The 12,954-nt window shown below is 37.1% G+C and overlaps 1 protein-coding gene across 1 annotated transcript in view; it reads right to left on the reverse strand.

Annotated features, from left to right (window-relative positions):
- The window catches only part of LOC139728253 (uncharacterized), a 58,253-nt gene that overhangs the window by 18,200 nt on the left and 27,099 nt on the right, over window positions 1–12,954 (reverse strand). Inside the window, exons 3-5 of the mRNA XM_071639213.1 lie at window positions 6,805–6,935; window positions 4,881–4,972; window positions 1,169–1,198 (exon numbers count right to left, since the gene is read on the reverse strand). Coding sequence (XP_071495314.1) covers window positions 1,169–1,198; window positions 4,881–4,972; window positions 6,805–6,935 — 253 coding nt within the window. The remainder of the gene's footprint in view (window positions 1–1,168; window positions 1,199–4,880; window positions 4,973–6,804; window positions 6,936–12,954) is intronic.

A 12,954-nucleotide genomic window follows, 5' to 3' on the forward strand; every position in this document is an offset into this window, starting at 1 on the left:
TAACAGTGGTCATTTCTATCCCTAACTCACATTTTAGATCTATTTTAAAGCACTAATGCTGGGGTTTTTTTTTTTTCATCTGCAAATGATAACTTCTGCCTTTAAGTAAAATAAGCATCACATAACATATTACGAAAAGTTATTCAACAACTTAAGATACGCAGCTCGTAAGTCTGAATCAAAATAGAAGATAAGAAATATTTGCTATTTCGCTTAGGGAAGACTGTCGGAGAGATTATGTACACTGGCAAAGAAGAGTATAACATGAAAGACAGAATAATAATCAGATACCAATGAAAGAAATATATTGTATAATTATGATCTTGTGATTTAAATATTACGAGGGGTTGCTGATCATGCATGCATGGTTTATCCACGATTATAAATCCATGATTAGCATGATGTTTTAGGTCCTTTCTTTAGTGCTTTTATAAACCACTGTTGAGTGAGATAGATTCAGTCTGGCGGCTATCCATTTTCTCTTGATTTCTTGTCAAAAAGCAAATCACTTTCTGTTACATTGTAAAAATCGGGTGTTAAATATGAAACACTTAGCTGGTGTTTAGTTTTCGGTGCTCATTTGTGGCGTTATAGATTAACACCTCCGGGTGTCATTTCAAATATAAAACTTATTAGATAGGTAAGTACTTAGTAGTTCCTGTTCTTCTTGTTGATTTGAACTTTAACAAGACGAACATGAACTTCCCGATAACATGGATAAGGTACTTGATTTTTGAAGAAAAAAAATATGAACACATTTACACCACATTAACACCAGTTGGTGTGGTCTCCTTCTGACATTGGGTGGGTGTTATACCATTGAAATTAACACCGACAATGTCAAATCAACACCTTAATAGTATCATTGTTGAATTAACATCAGCGCAGTGTCAAAAATATCACCAGCTAAAGTGTCAAATTAATACCACGAAGTGTCAGGTGAACACTTTTTAACACTCTGCATCACAACATACTTTCTACACCTGTCGGTGTGGTCCTCTATTGACACTTGATCGTTGTTAGATTTGACACCAGTGGTGTTAAATCTAATACCGATCCTTTTGCAGTGTAGACCTAATTGATATAACGATCGTACAGAAAAAAAAAATAAGACAAAGAAGAATGGAGAAGGCAAGGTGAATTATGTGCCGTTATTAATTTCACTTACCCTCAGCTGTTTCATCGGCTAGGCATTGCCCTTGGGGGACAAAAAGAACACGATATGATTACAGTATTTAATCACAAATAGAGAAATGTGTGAAGACTAGTTCAAATTAGTTTTATCCCGAGGTAATTTCAGCGTGCATTAATGTTTGCTGGAAAAATAACCAGAAAAGCAGACACCTCATAAATATTGACAAAGAACACATTGTCCCCATAACCTAGTTTCTATGATCAGGGGAAAAGTGAATAATCATGGCATCTACTTTAACTATCAATGCGACCCATCAATATGAAAGGTACGTAACTACATCATGTAGTACATAAATCGACAGCTAAATATATATTGTTTTGTGGAATTTATTGTGGTCCCTACAGTGAGCAGAGAAATCGATACTCTGAAAAATCTTTAAACAAATTAAACTGAACAGTGTTGATGACAAAGAAGCCTCACATATTTCAGAAATGTAGCAGTGTAATCCATTACAATAACGTCTGCTTAACAAGTTCGCCTGCGTGAAACGTATGCATGATTCTTCTTTGTTCTGCTTCCTTGAGCCCCAACTCATACATTCTTATGGTGAGGCTGCCATGCCATCATCCTTGTTCATTGCAATTTGTTATAAATTTAGAAAACATTTTTATTCCTCATCCCAATCACTATAAACTATGAAACTCTGTACTCGGTATAACTGATTTATAGTTGTTCAAAATAATGTAAAGGTCTGAAAATCGTCCGGAGGTCGCCTTTATTAAGCTGCTGTGGATTATTTCATTATGACTCATGTAATTGGATACATGAGAGATATTATGTTATGCCATGATTATCAAAACGATATCGTGTGAGGTTATCAAATAGTGACTGAAACGAGGCGGCTTTCTTGATTGATGGCTGTTTTTGCAATCATCGTTGTTCAGCAGGTCCAGCAGTGGATTCGTGTGATGCATGTTTAGCTACCTATTAGGATTCACCTCTTGGCGCCTTGCTGGTGTCACGGCTCATAAAAATAGAAAGTATCGTTAAAATTTGCATTGTGGGATAGGCAGGTACACTGCTTGACTGACCAACAAGTCGGTCGATCGATAATATAATCTATGTCCTCAGACTGTATAGTCATACGTCACGGAAGTACATATTCGTCCGATTAGCGGGACTCAGAGGCATAAATTCAATGCGCCTTTTAAAGGGACTGTACAGTATGGTTGAGGTGGGGGTTCATGTTTCTAACATTCCCAAGTGAGATAATGAGAAACCTCTTATGAAATATGAAAGAGCATGTAATTTTAAGAAGGATTCAACATTTATTTGATGAAAATTGGTTTTCAAATGGCTGAGATATTCAAAAAAAGTGATAATAATAAAAGGCGACAGGCCACGCCTTTTATTAGGACCTCTTTGCTTCACCTTGTTTTTGGATATCTCAGCCATTTCAAACCGATTTTCATCAAATAAACTTTTGATACCCCTTAGACTTGCATGCTCTTTGACGTCTCATAGAGTGGTTTCTGCATATCTTGCAAAACGTTAAAAGCTAAATCCTCACCTCAACCAGAACTGTACAGTCCCTTTAAAGGAACAAAGCTCTGAATTAACCGCACTGCTGGAAGAACATGAAATAACTTCATTCACAACATTGAGAATTTTAACAGAAGTGATTAGTTAATACTGACCCAAATAATAAGAAATGACAATGATAGGTTGACAGCCGATATTAAGTAAAAATATCTGATGTAAAAACATAATAAGATGTTATAGGTAAAAATATTATATGTAGTCATATTAGAGGTAAAACTGTTACAAATCGTTATCGGAAGGTTCGTTAATCCGAAAACGAAGTGAGTATGAAGGTTCGTAATCCCGCAGGTTTGTTAGTACGCACACTTTTTCTTCTTCTTCTTTTCTTTCATTTTCGATGCAAAGAATCTCATTTCATCTTCGGACTGGAGAACCCTCGGAATAACGACCTTTTTTTTCATTTTTGGATCAGCGGACCATCGGAACAAAGAACCTTATTTCATTTTATCGAACATTCTGAATAACGAACATAGAAAAAGAATATGTAATTTAGGTTTCCCTGCGTTAGTTCTTTTCCAAACTCTGCCATATTTGCCGAGTGAGGATAAATCCCTCTCTCGCCATCCTTGATTTTTATCAGTTTTTAAAGAATACTGTCGGAATCGACTAGCAAACCCTCGTGGGAGATTTTTGTTTATTCTCTGTCTAGGCGGCTGCGTGAAAACTAGGTCTTCTGTCATTGATACGCATTCATTATATAGCTTGATTATATTGGTTTATCACGGTCAGTAGAGTATAAAACTAGATTTCATTACTGTACTCCTTTTGCCCTCAAAGCTTCGAATGAATTGTAATACATACTTTGTGCTTATCAGCCTGAAATGAACGCGCAGCGAAGTGGATGCAATATATCTAATAATTAGATTAGAATGATTTAGCCTAGATATTAGCGAGATTTAGTGACTAGCCATTTATACACCTGCATGTCCACTCCAATTTAGGTTTCTTAGGCAGGAATTCACATAGCAATTATCAGTTGTTGTTGCTAGGGCAAACCTCGGGCAAGCTTGTGGTCATCAAAAATACGTAAACACTTTACAGAAACGTAGTATCCGCGGTCGTACGTGGGTCATAAGATGCTAGAAAATAGGGAAAACATTGTGTTACAACAGACAATGCGCTTTCTTTTCTATTTCAGACAGAACGCTAGGTTTCTATGATAATCACGTATAGTTCAACTTTTCTTTCAACTTCCAACTTTATTTCCATTTCCATTGAATAAACAGGGAAAATTATATACAATACATTAACAGAACATATTCGTAATAATTTAAAAAAAAAACGTACATGTGTGATCACGGGTAACAACAGAAATTCCTTTTCTAAGGTATATACAGTCATATACATAATACAAATATTAGAATGGAAATGGAGGGTCCCACAAAAAAGCAAAGCTTGTAGGGTATGGGACCTTCGGAAAATACATACACAAAATAAAAACAAACAAACAATGTCGACTGACATTGAATTAACTTAGGAAGGGAAAAAAGAAATAGTTAAAATATCCGATTCAACATCTGTGAGATCATGATGACGCACGCGCATTCTTCTTGATTAAATAGAGTTCGTATCTTCCGCTCGTGTAGTTTTCTTTCTTTTTTTTTCTGTTTATTTTTAGATTTCTCAACAGCCGTCTTGCTTTAATCAAGACTGGCTGTCGGCGGAGATGATGAAATCAAGGAGGTTCGAGAAATGGAGTCACAACAGTCTTATAAGGCGTTTTCACATCAGCCCGATGTTTCGAAATAGCGCGCTATTTTCTGACTTGGGAAATTGGAAAATAGCTCGAGCTTGGATTTTTATCGGGCTGATGTGAAAACGCCTATTCGCTTTGATTTCATGGTCGAAGCCGCCACTCAAAAATATTTGAAGTATGTGTCTAACTGGATCTGCCCCTCCAGAGGGAGAAAATGAATTCGCGTTGATGAAAATGAATTCATGTCGACAGCTGATTGAATAATTATAGTCAGCTGTAACTTCATCTCTCGAACCTCCTTAATGAAATCAAAGCAGAAAAGAAATGTCATAATGAGAAAATTATGTTATTGTGACCTACTTTTGGCAGAAACAAGTAAATGAAAATGATTAACGAGCGATTAATGTCCATGTTTAATTAGTCAATGGTAATACGAGGAATACTCACGACACAGTTTGTCATCACATTCCCCGATGCCCGAAGCACACCTGGTACAGCTGGGGCCTGCGTCGTAGGGCCATTGACCGACCCAGTTCCCTCTGCTCATGCACCGCAGAGTAAAATGCCAACATTTTGAAAAGTAATTGTCAGATATATAGTAAAGTTAGATGAAAGATGGTTGTAGCTCCATGGTTAGATGATCAGAACAGTAACATTTTCATCAAGACCTGCCCGAAAATTGATTTTACAGTTTCAGTTTTGTTTTCCCTCAGAGCAGTAGTAGGGCCTCGATACTGAAAAGTAAATAGCGATCATTTCGAAAATAATTTGTAAACATTGCCAGTAGTCTGGGAGAGGTCCGTCACATGAAACAATTTCAACATAATTATTAAGAAGTCAAAAGCTATCATCCCAAGCTTGTGCCATAAGAAATGCTGAGTAATCCCACTTCCACGCTGATCGTCAAGTTGTTTTTGGAATTTCCGCTCTCGCACTACATCAGTTTATACATTGGATATCCAAACTGGGTAATTTCAAATCGTCTTTTACAATACTTGTATTTTCTTCGCAGCATGATGTGATTACAACTTTCTCCACGAATACATGTCAGACATCTCTTTGGCATATCACAAAGGCCTACTACTTTTCTAACTGGCAACCTCAGGAAAAACTTGTAAGGTCAAAACGTTAATCAGTGGTGATTCTGCCTCCGATATTAACGCACGTTTCAACTGACATGCCAAATCGGCATTTTTATTGGTAACCGAAGTATTTAATTACGTATAAAGGTCAATTAATCATAGTTAACACACATTGAGCAAACCCACCACCGTATTTGTGTGCTCGAAAGTCACAATGTGTGCAGATGCCATTCCCATGAACATTAACCTGTTCCGTACGGGAACCTGGCTGTCTGCATGTTAAGTCTATGAGCATTTCAGAATTCAGTATGGAACAGGTCAACTTCTTCATTATCACAGAATACATGACCTTCGTTGGAATATAAGCAGGTCACGAAGAGTTTCTCATCAAGCGTGAATACCGCCTTTCACTTTGCACTATTTTACCGTCTGGCTGCACGGGGTGTGATTCCCCCGGCCAAAAGGCCTCGCTGAAAATGGGTTAATCACCAAATAAGGCCGCTTGCTGTCGTTATTGAAGGTGACCCAATATGTATCGCTCTATTTGACTTTGTTGAACTTGTTACCTCAAAGGACGGGGTGAAAATCGATCAATCTCCAGTTGTAGAACTATTATAATGAACACGCGTGTCGTACAACATGTGAGAAGGTGTATGTACATTTTGACTCAGATTGTATTCTACACCAGGGTTCTTTTCTGTATTTTTTCCTTTTTCTCTCTATCTCGGTCTTTTTTATTCATGAAAATAGGCCAGAACTGCAACCCTGGATTCCTCTATTCCCGTACACTCGTATACTGCGCTAAATTAAGAGAGCGAATATAAAAATAGGCAACGGTTATAGGATTTAGGAAATGCATGGGTAAACGTTGGGATCACGACTTTCGTTTATCACTGTATGCATCCAGGCTTTATTATGAGGAAAGTATGGAAGTAGAAAATAATCAAGGTTTCTGAACACACAACTTCAAACCCATGCTGGTAACATACAAAAAGTTTTAAAAAACTCCGAAAAACTATACAAAACATATTGAACAACGACAATAACATCAAACGCAATTCAACACTCGTGCACACTGTATACAGGTTATGAACATGGGAGTGGAGAAATTTGCAGATTGGTTCGGAGATAAGTGTGATTCAGCCAGGGAGGTGATCCCTTACTCACGTTGATCTCTTATCACACGATTAGATGTCTTGCTCACCTTCCACACCACGTATAGCAAATATAAGATAGATATGTTCTGAACATATATTATTTTCCAAGCGTTTCAACAGTCATTTACTCACGCATCTTGATAATTGCAGGCCATCATGTAGTTGTTTTGGAATTCTGTCTCTCCACCAGCTCCGTCAAGTTCGTGGCCGAGTGGGCAAAAACTTCGGCCGCATCCGACTCTGGTGGTCTTAGCCCACACCAACTACACAACAACAAAAGCATTGTTGAAAAAAGACGATCAAGACGACTTTGTCAAGAAAATTCTTAAATCAAGCCATTCAAGCCTTTATCCAACAAAGAGGCGTTATGATAAAAAAAGAGAAGTTGACTGCAAAGTAAATTGTAATATATTCTAATTCTTGAATTCTAAAAATGCAAAAGTTCCCTCGTGTGGGAGGGATGATATCCCCCTCCAACATCCTGTCTGCGAGTGGTTCATCTCTATAGATTTATTACATTTTAAAAACATATTCTTTTTCCAAATATTCCACAAAGAGTGTGCACTCGATAGTTTTATGTCGATTCCATCCTAAAAAAGGAAAACCTCTTTCTTGTTTGAGGGGGATACCCCTCCCCCGCTCGGTACATTTTTATAGACACAATGTGTGTGCACTAGCTGATCGTGTAATTTCAATTTCAAAATTGGAAAAGCTCCTTCGTGTGGGACGATGAATTCATACCCTCTGCACAACCTCTTGGTCCACCTCCATAGATTAATTACGCGTTTTGGTATTGACAAATCTAAAAGATATTCCAAAAAAGTGTTTACCAGATCGTTCAATTTCAATTCTAAAGTTCAAAAACTCTGTTCGGGAAATATCCCCTATCCAGCTCGGTCCATCTCCATATAGATTATAATAGACATACGAACTTTTGCACCAGTTAGAGTAATTTCAATTCAATATTGCGAAATATCTCGTGTGTGTGTGTGGGGGGGGGGGGGGGGGCACCCCTCCCACTCTCTTCCCCCACTCGTTCCCTCGCAGATATTCTCCAGGTTTTGCCTCGTCACCCCCTCCCTATCCTGATTTTACGGATGGAAGTTCCTGTATTAATGATTTTTGTCTTCCTTCAGTTTTGCGGTAAATTTGCCTAATTTATTGGGGCGAGTGTGCCATTGCACTATCACATGCAGAATATCGACGATATATCTTTTATAGTCGATACACATTCGAATTGAAATGTGTTTTTATGTAATCTCCTTAAACAACTAAATTCAAGCAAAATAATATCTTCAAAGAGCTAAAAATCGATCAACAGTATGGAAGATCATTTAGAATCGGAAACAAGATTTCAAAAATCATTAGAATTTATGTTTCATATGTTGGTTCTTTTATAAGTTAATTCTGAAAACTCTAATTTTCCATAATAGATTGATTACTTCCCCAAAGTTAATGTACTGAGTGCAAGCCCAATCATTCCATGCGTTTATTTACTGACACACATCGATAAATGTAACAATATTCTTTTGCTAGTAATTATATGCAATTTGCATTTCTGATATGTTTTTGTCTCTCATTTTTCATTTCTTTTTTTCCTTTTCGTCCTTTCCCCTTGTGCTTAGAAACATTGTATTAAGCGCACAATGAAATGTATAATTATTATTATTATCATTATTATTATCATCACAATCATCATTCATAATTCGGTAAAAAAAAGGCCAGAACGACAAAACAAATGTGTACATTTGAGGAGGCACTGATACACAACTCTCGAATCGGTTGGCTTTCATTGATTATTATTGTTATGCGCAGTTGAGTATACATGCTTCATAGAAACTGCGCAATATAAATTTATAGTTATATATATATATATATATATATATATACTCCTGGAAGAAACCTTAGGGAGACGTTCGTGAAATACATACCTTACAGCGACAATATGGTAAACCCTGAAAAGAGTGATTTTGTCGTAGTTTCTATTTTTGCATATTACGTTAAAACATTGGAAATGAAGATCTCTTTTTAATCCGAGATATAAATTGGAGCCAAGAAAATTCATTTCAGATATTTATTCTAAAAGTGATAATTTTGTCTCCTTTAGGTTTTCTAACCCAAGAGTCCACCTTAGGGAGACACTTTGAAAAACAAGTATCTCTGGGAGACCTGTTTCCATAATGTGCCAATATCACATTTCATATTTATGTATCACATATTAGGGAGACAGAGTTTAAGTACACACGTATTCACATACATATTGACAGCAATACGTACATTATTTTTTTCTTCCTTTTTTTTCTTATTATTTTAATAGCATTTCTGTTGCTACGCTATTGCTATTGTTCACAAGGAAATATTCAATTCTTATGTTGTTTTAATAATTAAGTACTCGTAACTTAAAGTTTCATACCCTTCCCCATAAGCTTAACCCTTTAAAGCCCATTAAGGGGAGGGGGGGGGGCACTGAGCCCGTTCCGATTTTCATTTGCCTTTCCTTTGCCCTCTATCCAATTTCAACCAGATTTAGTGACTTATCCTAACATCTTATTGCAAACATTTCGATATACATTTAGCTATATTTGATATTGCTGGCTACCATGGCAACCATAAACTGATAACCATGTCAGTCAGATTCATTTTTTTTTCTGTTCCACTTTCAATTAACAAAATTACAATGAATGGAATGGGCGTTTCTGGGCTGAAATTTGCTGGAGAAGCAACATGTGAAGTGATTATGGTCCTAAAAATGTTTTTCTTATCATGTCCATTGTTTGTATGTGACAAAAGCATCAAACGTTGATAGCGAAAATAAAAAAAACCCGCTTTTTACAACGATTGCCCTTCTATAATGAATCATTTTGATTCCTTCACTCTAGTTATGCCTGTAATATCATTACATTATCATAATCAATTATTATCTATCTACAAACTCAAAATTCCAATATCATGCAAATGTGAAATGTGATAACTATACATGTACGCCTACCTATCCCAGGTCACAGGTCTCAAAATGTATTTTTTATGTCATATGAATAGCGCTCCATGTGATGATCTTGAGAAATTTCCACCATAGCCAATAATGAGATTCTACTTACTTATCATTTGTGGCAAATATGAGAATGATTGGTCTATAATAAGACATGTATACCGGGATGAAGATATTACACAGGAAAATCATGTTTTTAGCATATTTCCTATGTATTTCTTTATCGTTTCTCGTAAATAGCGCCCTCCATGGGTGACCATGAGAAAATTCAAATGTACGGTCATGCAGCATGTGAGTTGCTCTATCCATGTGCCAAATATGACGGTGATACATTAAATGATTTTAAAAAAAAGTTAGCCCCCCCCCCCCCCCCCCGTGCTTGGGAAGGGTCAAAATAGCTTGGGCTTTTTTTTTTTTGGGGGGGGGGGGGGGGGGCTAAATCCTAACAAATCCTAAAATCTGTCAGATGTTGCCACAGACTATAGGTGATCCTGCATCACAAAACGCACAGAAAGTCGCCAGACATGAAATGTTAGTTAAGAGCATAGTCTAAAATAGCAGACTTTAAGTTTTAAAATGATGTATAACTCAAATCAAATGGACTCTCCTAACATATTTTTATCTGAATATTGAAATGAAAACACACACTCAGGAAAAGTGTGAACTGAGAAAAGAGGCTCTGAAGTGCAGTGTCTATTCAAGCGCTAACTAAATCTTTACCAAGCCGCGCTGGCTGTGCAATGAATGGGACAAAAAACAGGATGTGAACCACAAAAGTAACAATAATGAAGAGATTATCAGATTAAACTGAAATTGAGCGTGCCTTATCAACATATTTTGTTCATAATTGATGCTAACTTTCAAAGCAGTAGCATCATCCTTTAAAAAGTTATCAGAGTTGAAAGTGAAGAGTACACACAAGGTTCTTAAGAAATGAAAAAGGGACTCTAAAAACACACCTGATAACACTATTCTACCAAAACATGTTCAAGATAAACTGCTAAAAAACACACTTTTCTACCCGTTTTATGATCCCAAATTTTAGCATAATGTAGAAGAAGACTTGCTCTGTCAGAAAATATGAAAAACTCAAGATCGGTTAAGTTGGCCCATTTCACTTATTTTCAGTCCTCACACAAAATCAGTTTGTACGACTTTTTGTTCGTTTTGTGGTGCACGGTCACATAGTGTCATGGGTGTCAATCGTAAGAAAAAAAAGCTCGCACATTTGTATTTGTAGTGTTTTTTTTTACTATCTTCCATGATCAGTACGCAAGCTTATACAATTTGCAAAATATCACGATTCAATGTTGCAGAATTTAAGTAGCATGACAATGACCCTACCACGAGTACAAGGCATGGGCGTAAATACTAGGGGATGGGGGTATGAATCCCTCCCCCCCCCCCCCCCGAAATACAGGTAACAGAACTGAACAGTATTTTATCTTGTAGGATGTTGTGTAAATACATATTTTTCTCAAGCGCTGAAGAAAGTAATAATCGACATACACTGTAAGGAATGGCCCAGACGTTAACAACGTCAATAGATATAGACCTACATGTAAACGTGCTATGACGCGAGCAACTCGGGACCATCTGCAAAATATGTACGAAAAACAAACAAACAAACAATAACAAAAACTATACCGCCATAATTGAACCCTCTCCATTAATTCCTGAATCATTCCTGAGAAACGATGATGACTCTGCTGACTCAGTCAGGATACATCTATGGGTATACTAAGGGATGCAGGGGCGTCGAATCTATCTGGGGGGAGGCAAAGGGGCATTTGCCCCGCCCCTATGGGAGTGTTTGGGTGTTTTACCAAACATATAATTTTGATCCCCAATGATTCCCGAAATGAGGAAACTTTTCTTGCGTTTTTGGATAGAAAACTGTCCAAACATCTTATCCAAAGTGTGCAACACATTGCAGAATTTCAATTCTGAAAATGCGAAAAAAAAATATCTCGCGTGGGAGGGGGATACCCCCTCCCCTTTCGGTCCTTTTCTTTTTTTCTTTTTAGATTACAAGATTCCCAAAAGTTTTATCTTAAGAGTGCACCAGGTCTCTCACTTCAGTTACAAGAGAGAACACGACAGATCCATCGCGGTGGGAGGGGATATCTTCTTTGAATCCATCTTTTCCCCACTTTGTTTCCCATTAAAAACCTTATAGTACATTCTGGGGGTTGACAGCTTTCCAAATTTGCCATCAAAATTTTTTTCATTTGTATCTGTATTCTAAGAACGCAAAAGCCCAGTTCGTATGCAGGGACGTAGATTCTGGACGACGGGGGGGGGGGGGGGGGGGGGGTGGGGGTAAACATGTCATTTTGTCGCCAAATAATTCCCGAAATGAGGAAAATTTTCTTGCGTTTGTCTAAATATCTTTTCCAAAGTATGCACCAGAATGCATGCAATGTAAAATCTCTTGTGCTTACGAGGGGATCGTACCTCTCCTAAACCCTCCCGCTCTGTGTCCCTTTCTTGAGCCTTATAATATGTGACCAAAAAAAAAAAAACTCATTCAAAAATGTTTCATCCAGTAAAACAAACTGGTGACAGAACATTGAGAAATATATTTTTGGAATGCATGTGCAGCTTATCATAATCCTTTCCATATTAGTTCCGACTTCCAGTTGTTTTGCTGGTTAGGAAACATTGATGTGTACACTATACGTAAAAGATTACAGCCGAAATAATTTATGAAATCATCGTGATGTCCATTATTATTTCACACTGTATCTTTACAAATGAATAATTTCATTCTTTCAGAATGGTCCGTTATAATGAGGAAGAGATAGGCGTAAAAAGGATCACGAATTCAACCATGTCGTCTACCTTTCCAGAACGCATGTATAAAATGCGAATAGATTTTGGGGAGAAAAATACAAAACGCATTTTCAACCCCTGCTGATGCAGACATGGAATACAGCATAAATATTTAATGTAATCATCGCGATCCCGCTGGGCGCACACAGCGTAAAATGACTGTGAATAATGCATGTTACTCTGCTTGCACCCATGTTCAGAAAAAAAGTAACAAACGTTTTTAATACAATAATGATTTTGTTTGTTAAAATTTTATACTATGTTTCACAAACGATATTTCTATTCTTTCAGAATGGTTCAAAACAAGAGGAAGAGATAGGTGTCAGTGTAGAAAGGATTACGAGTTCAACCCTGCCGTGCACTTTTCAAGAACGCATACACAACACACGCGAAGAGATTTTTCGGAAGAAAAACAAAGAACGCGTTTTCAACCCCTTCTTTTTTATTCTTTTGGTATC

This window comes from Diadema antillarum, unplaced genomic scaffold (genome assembly GCF_040938485.1).
Source record: "Diadema antillarum isolate AM-2024a unplaced genomic scaffold, OU_Dant_1.0 seq00000170_RagTag, whole genome shotgun sequence".
Classification (NCBI taxonomy): domain Eukaryota; kingdom Metazoa; phylum Echinodermata; class Echinoidea; order Diadematoida; family Diadematidae; genus Diadema; species Diadema antillarum.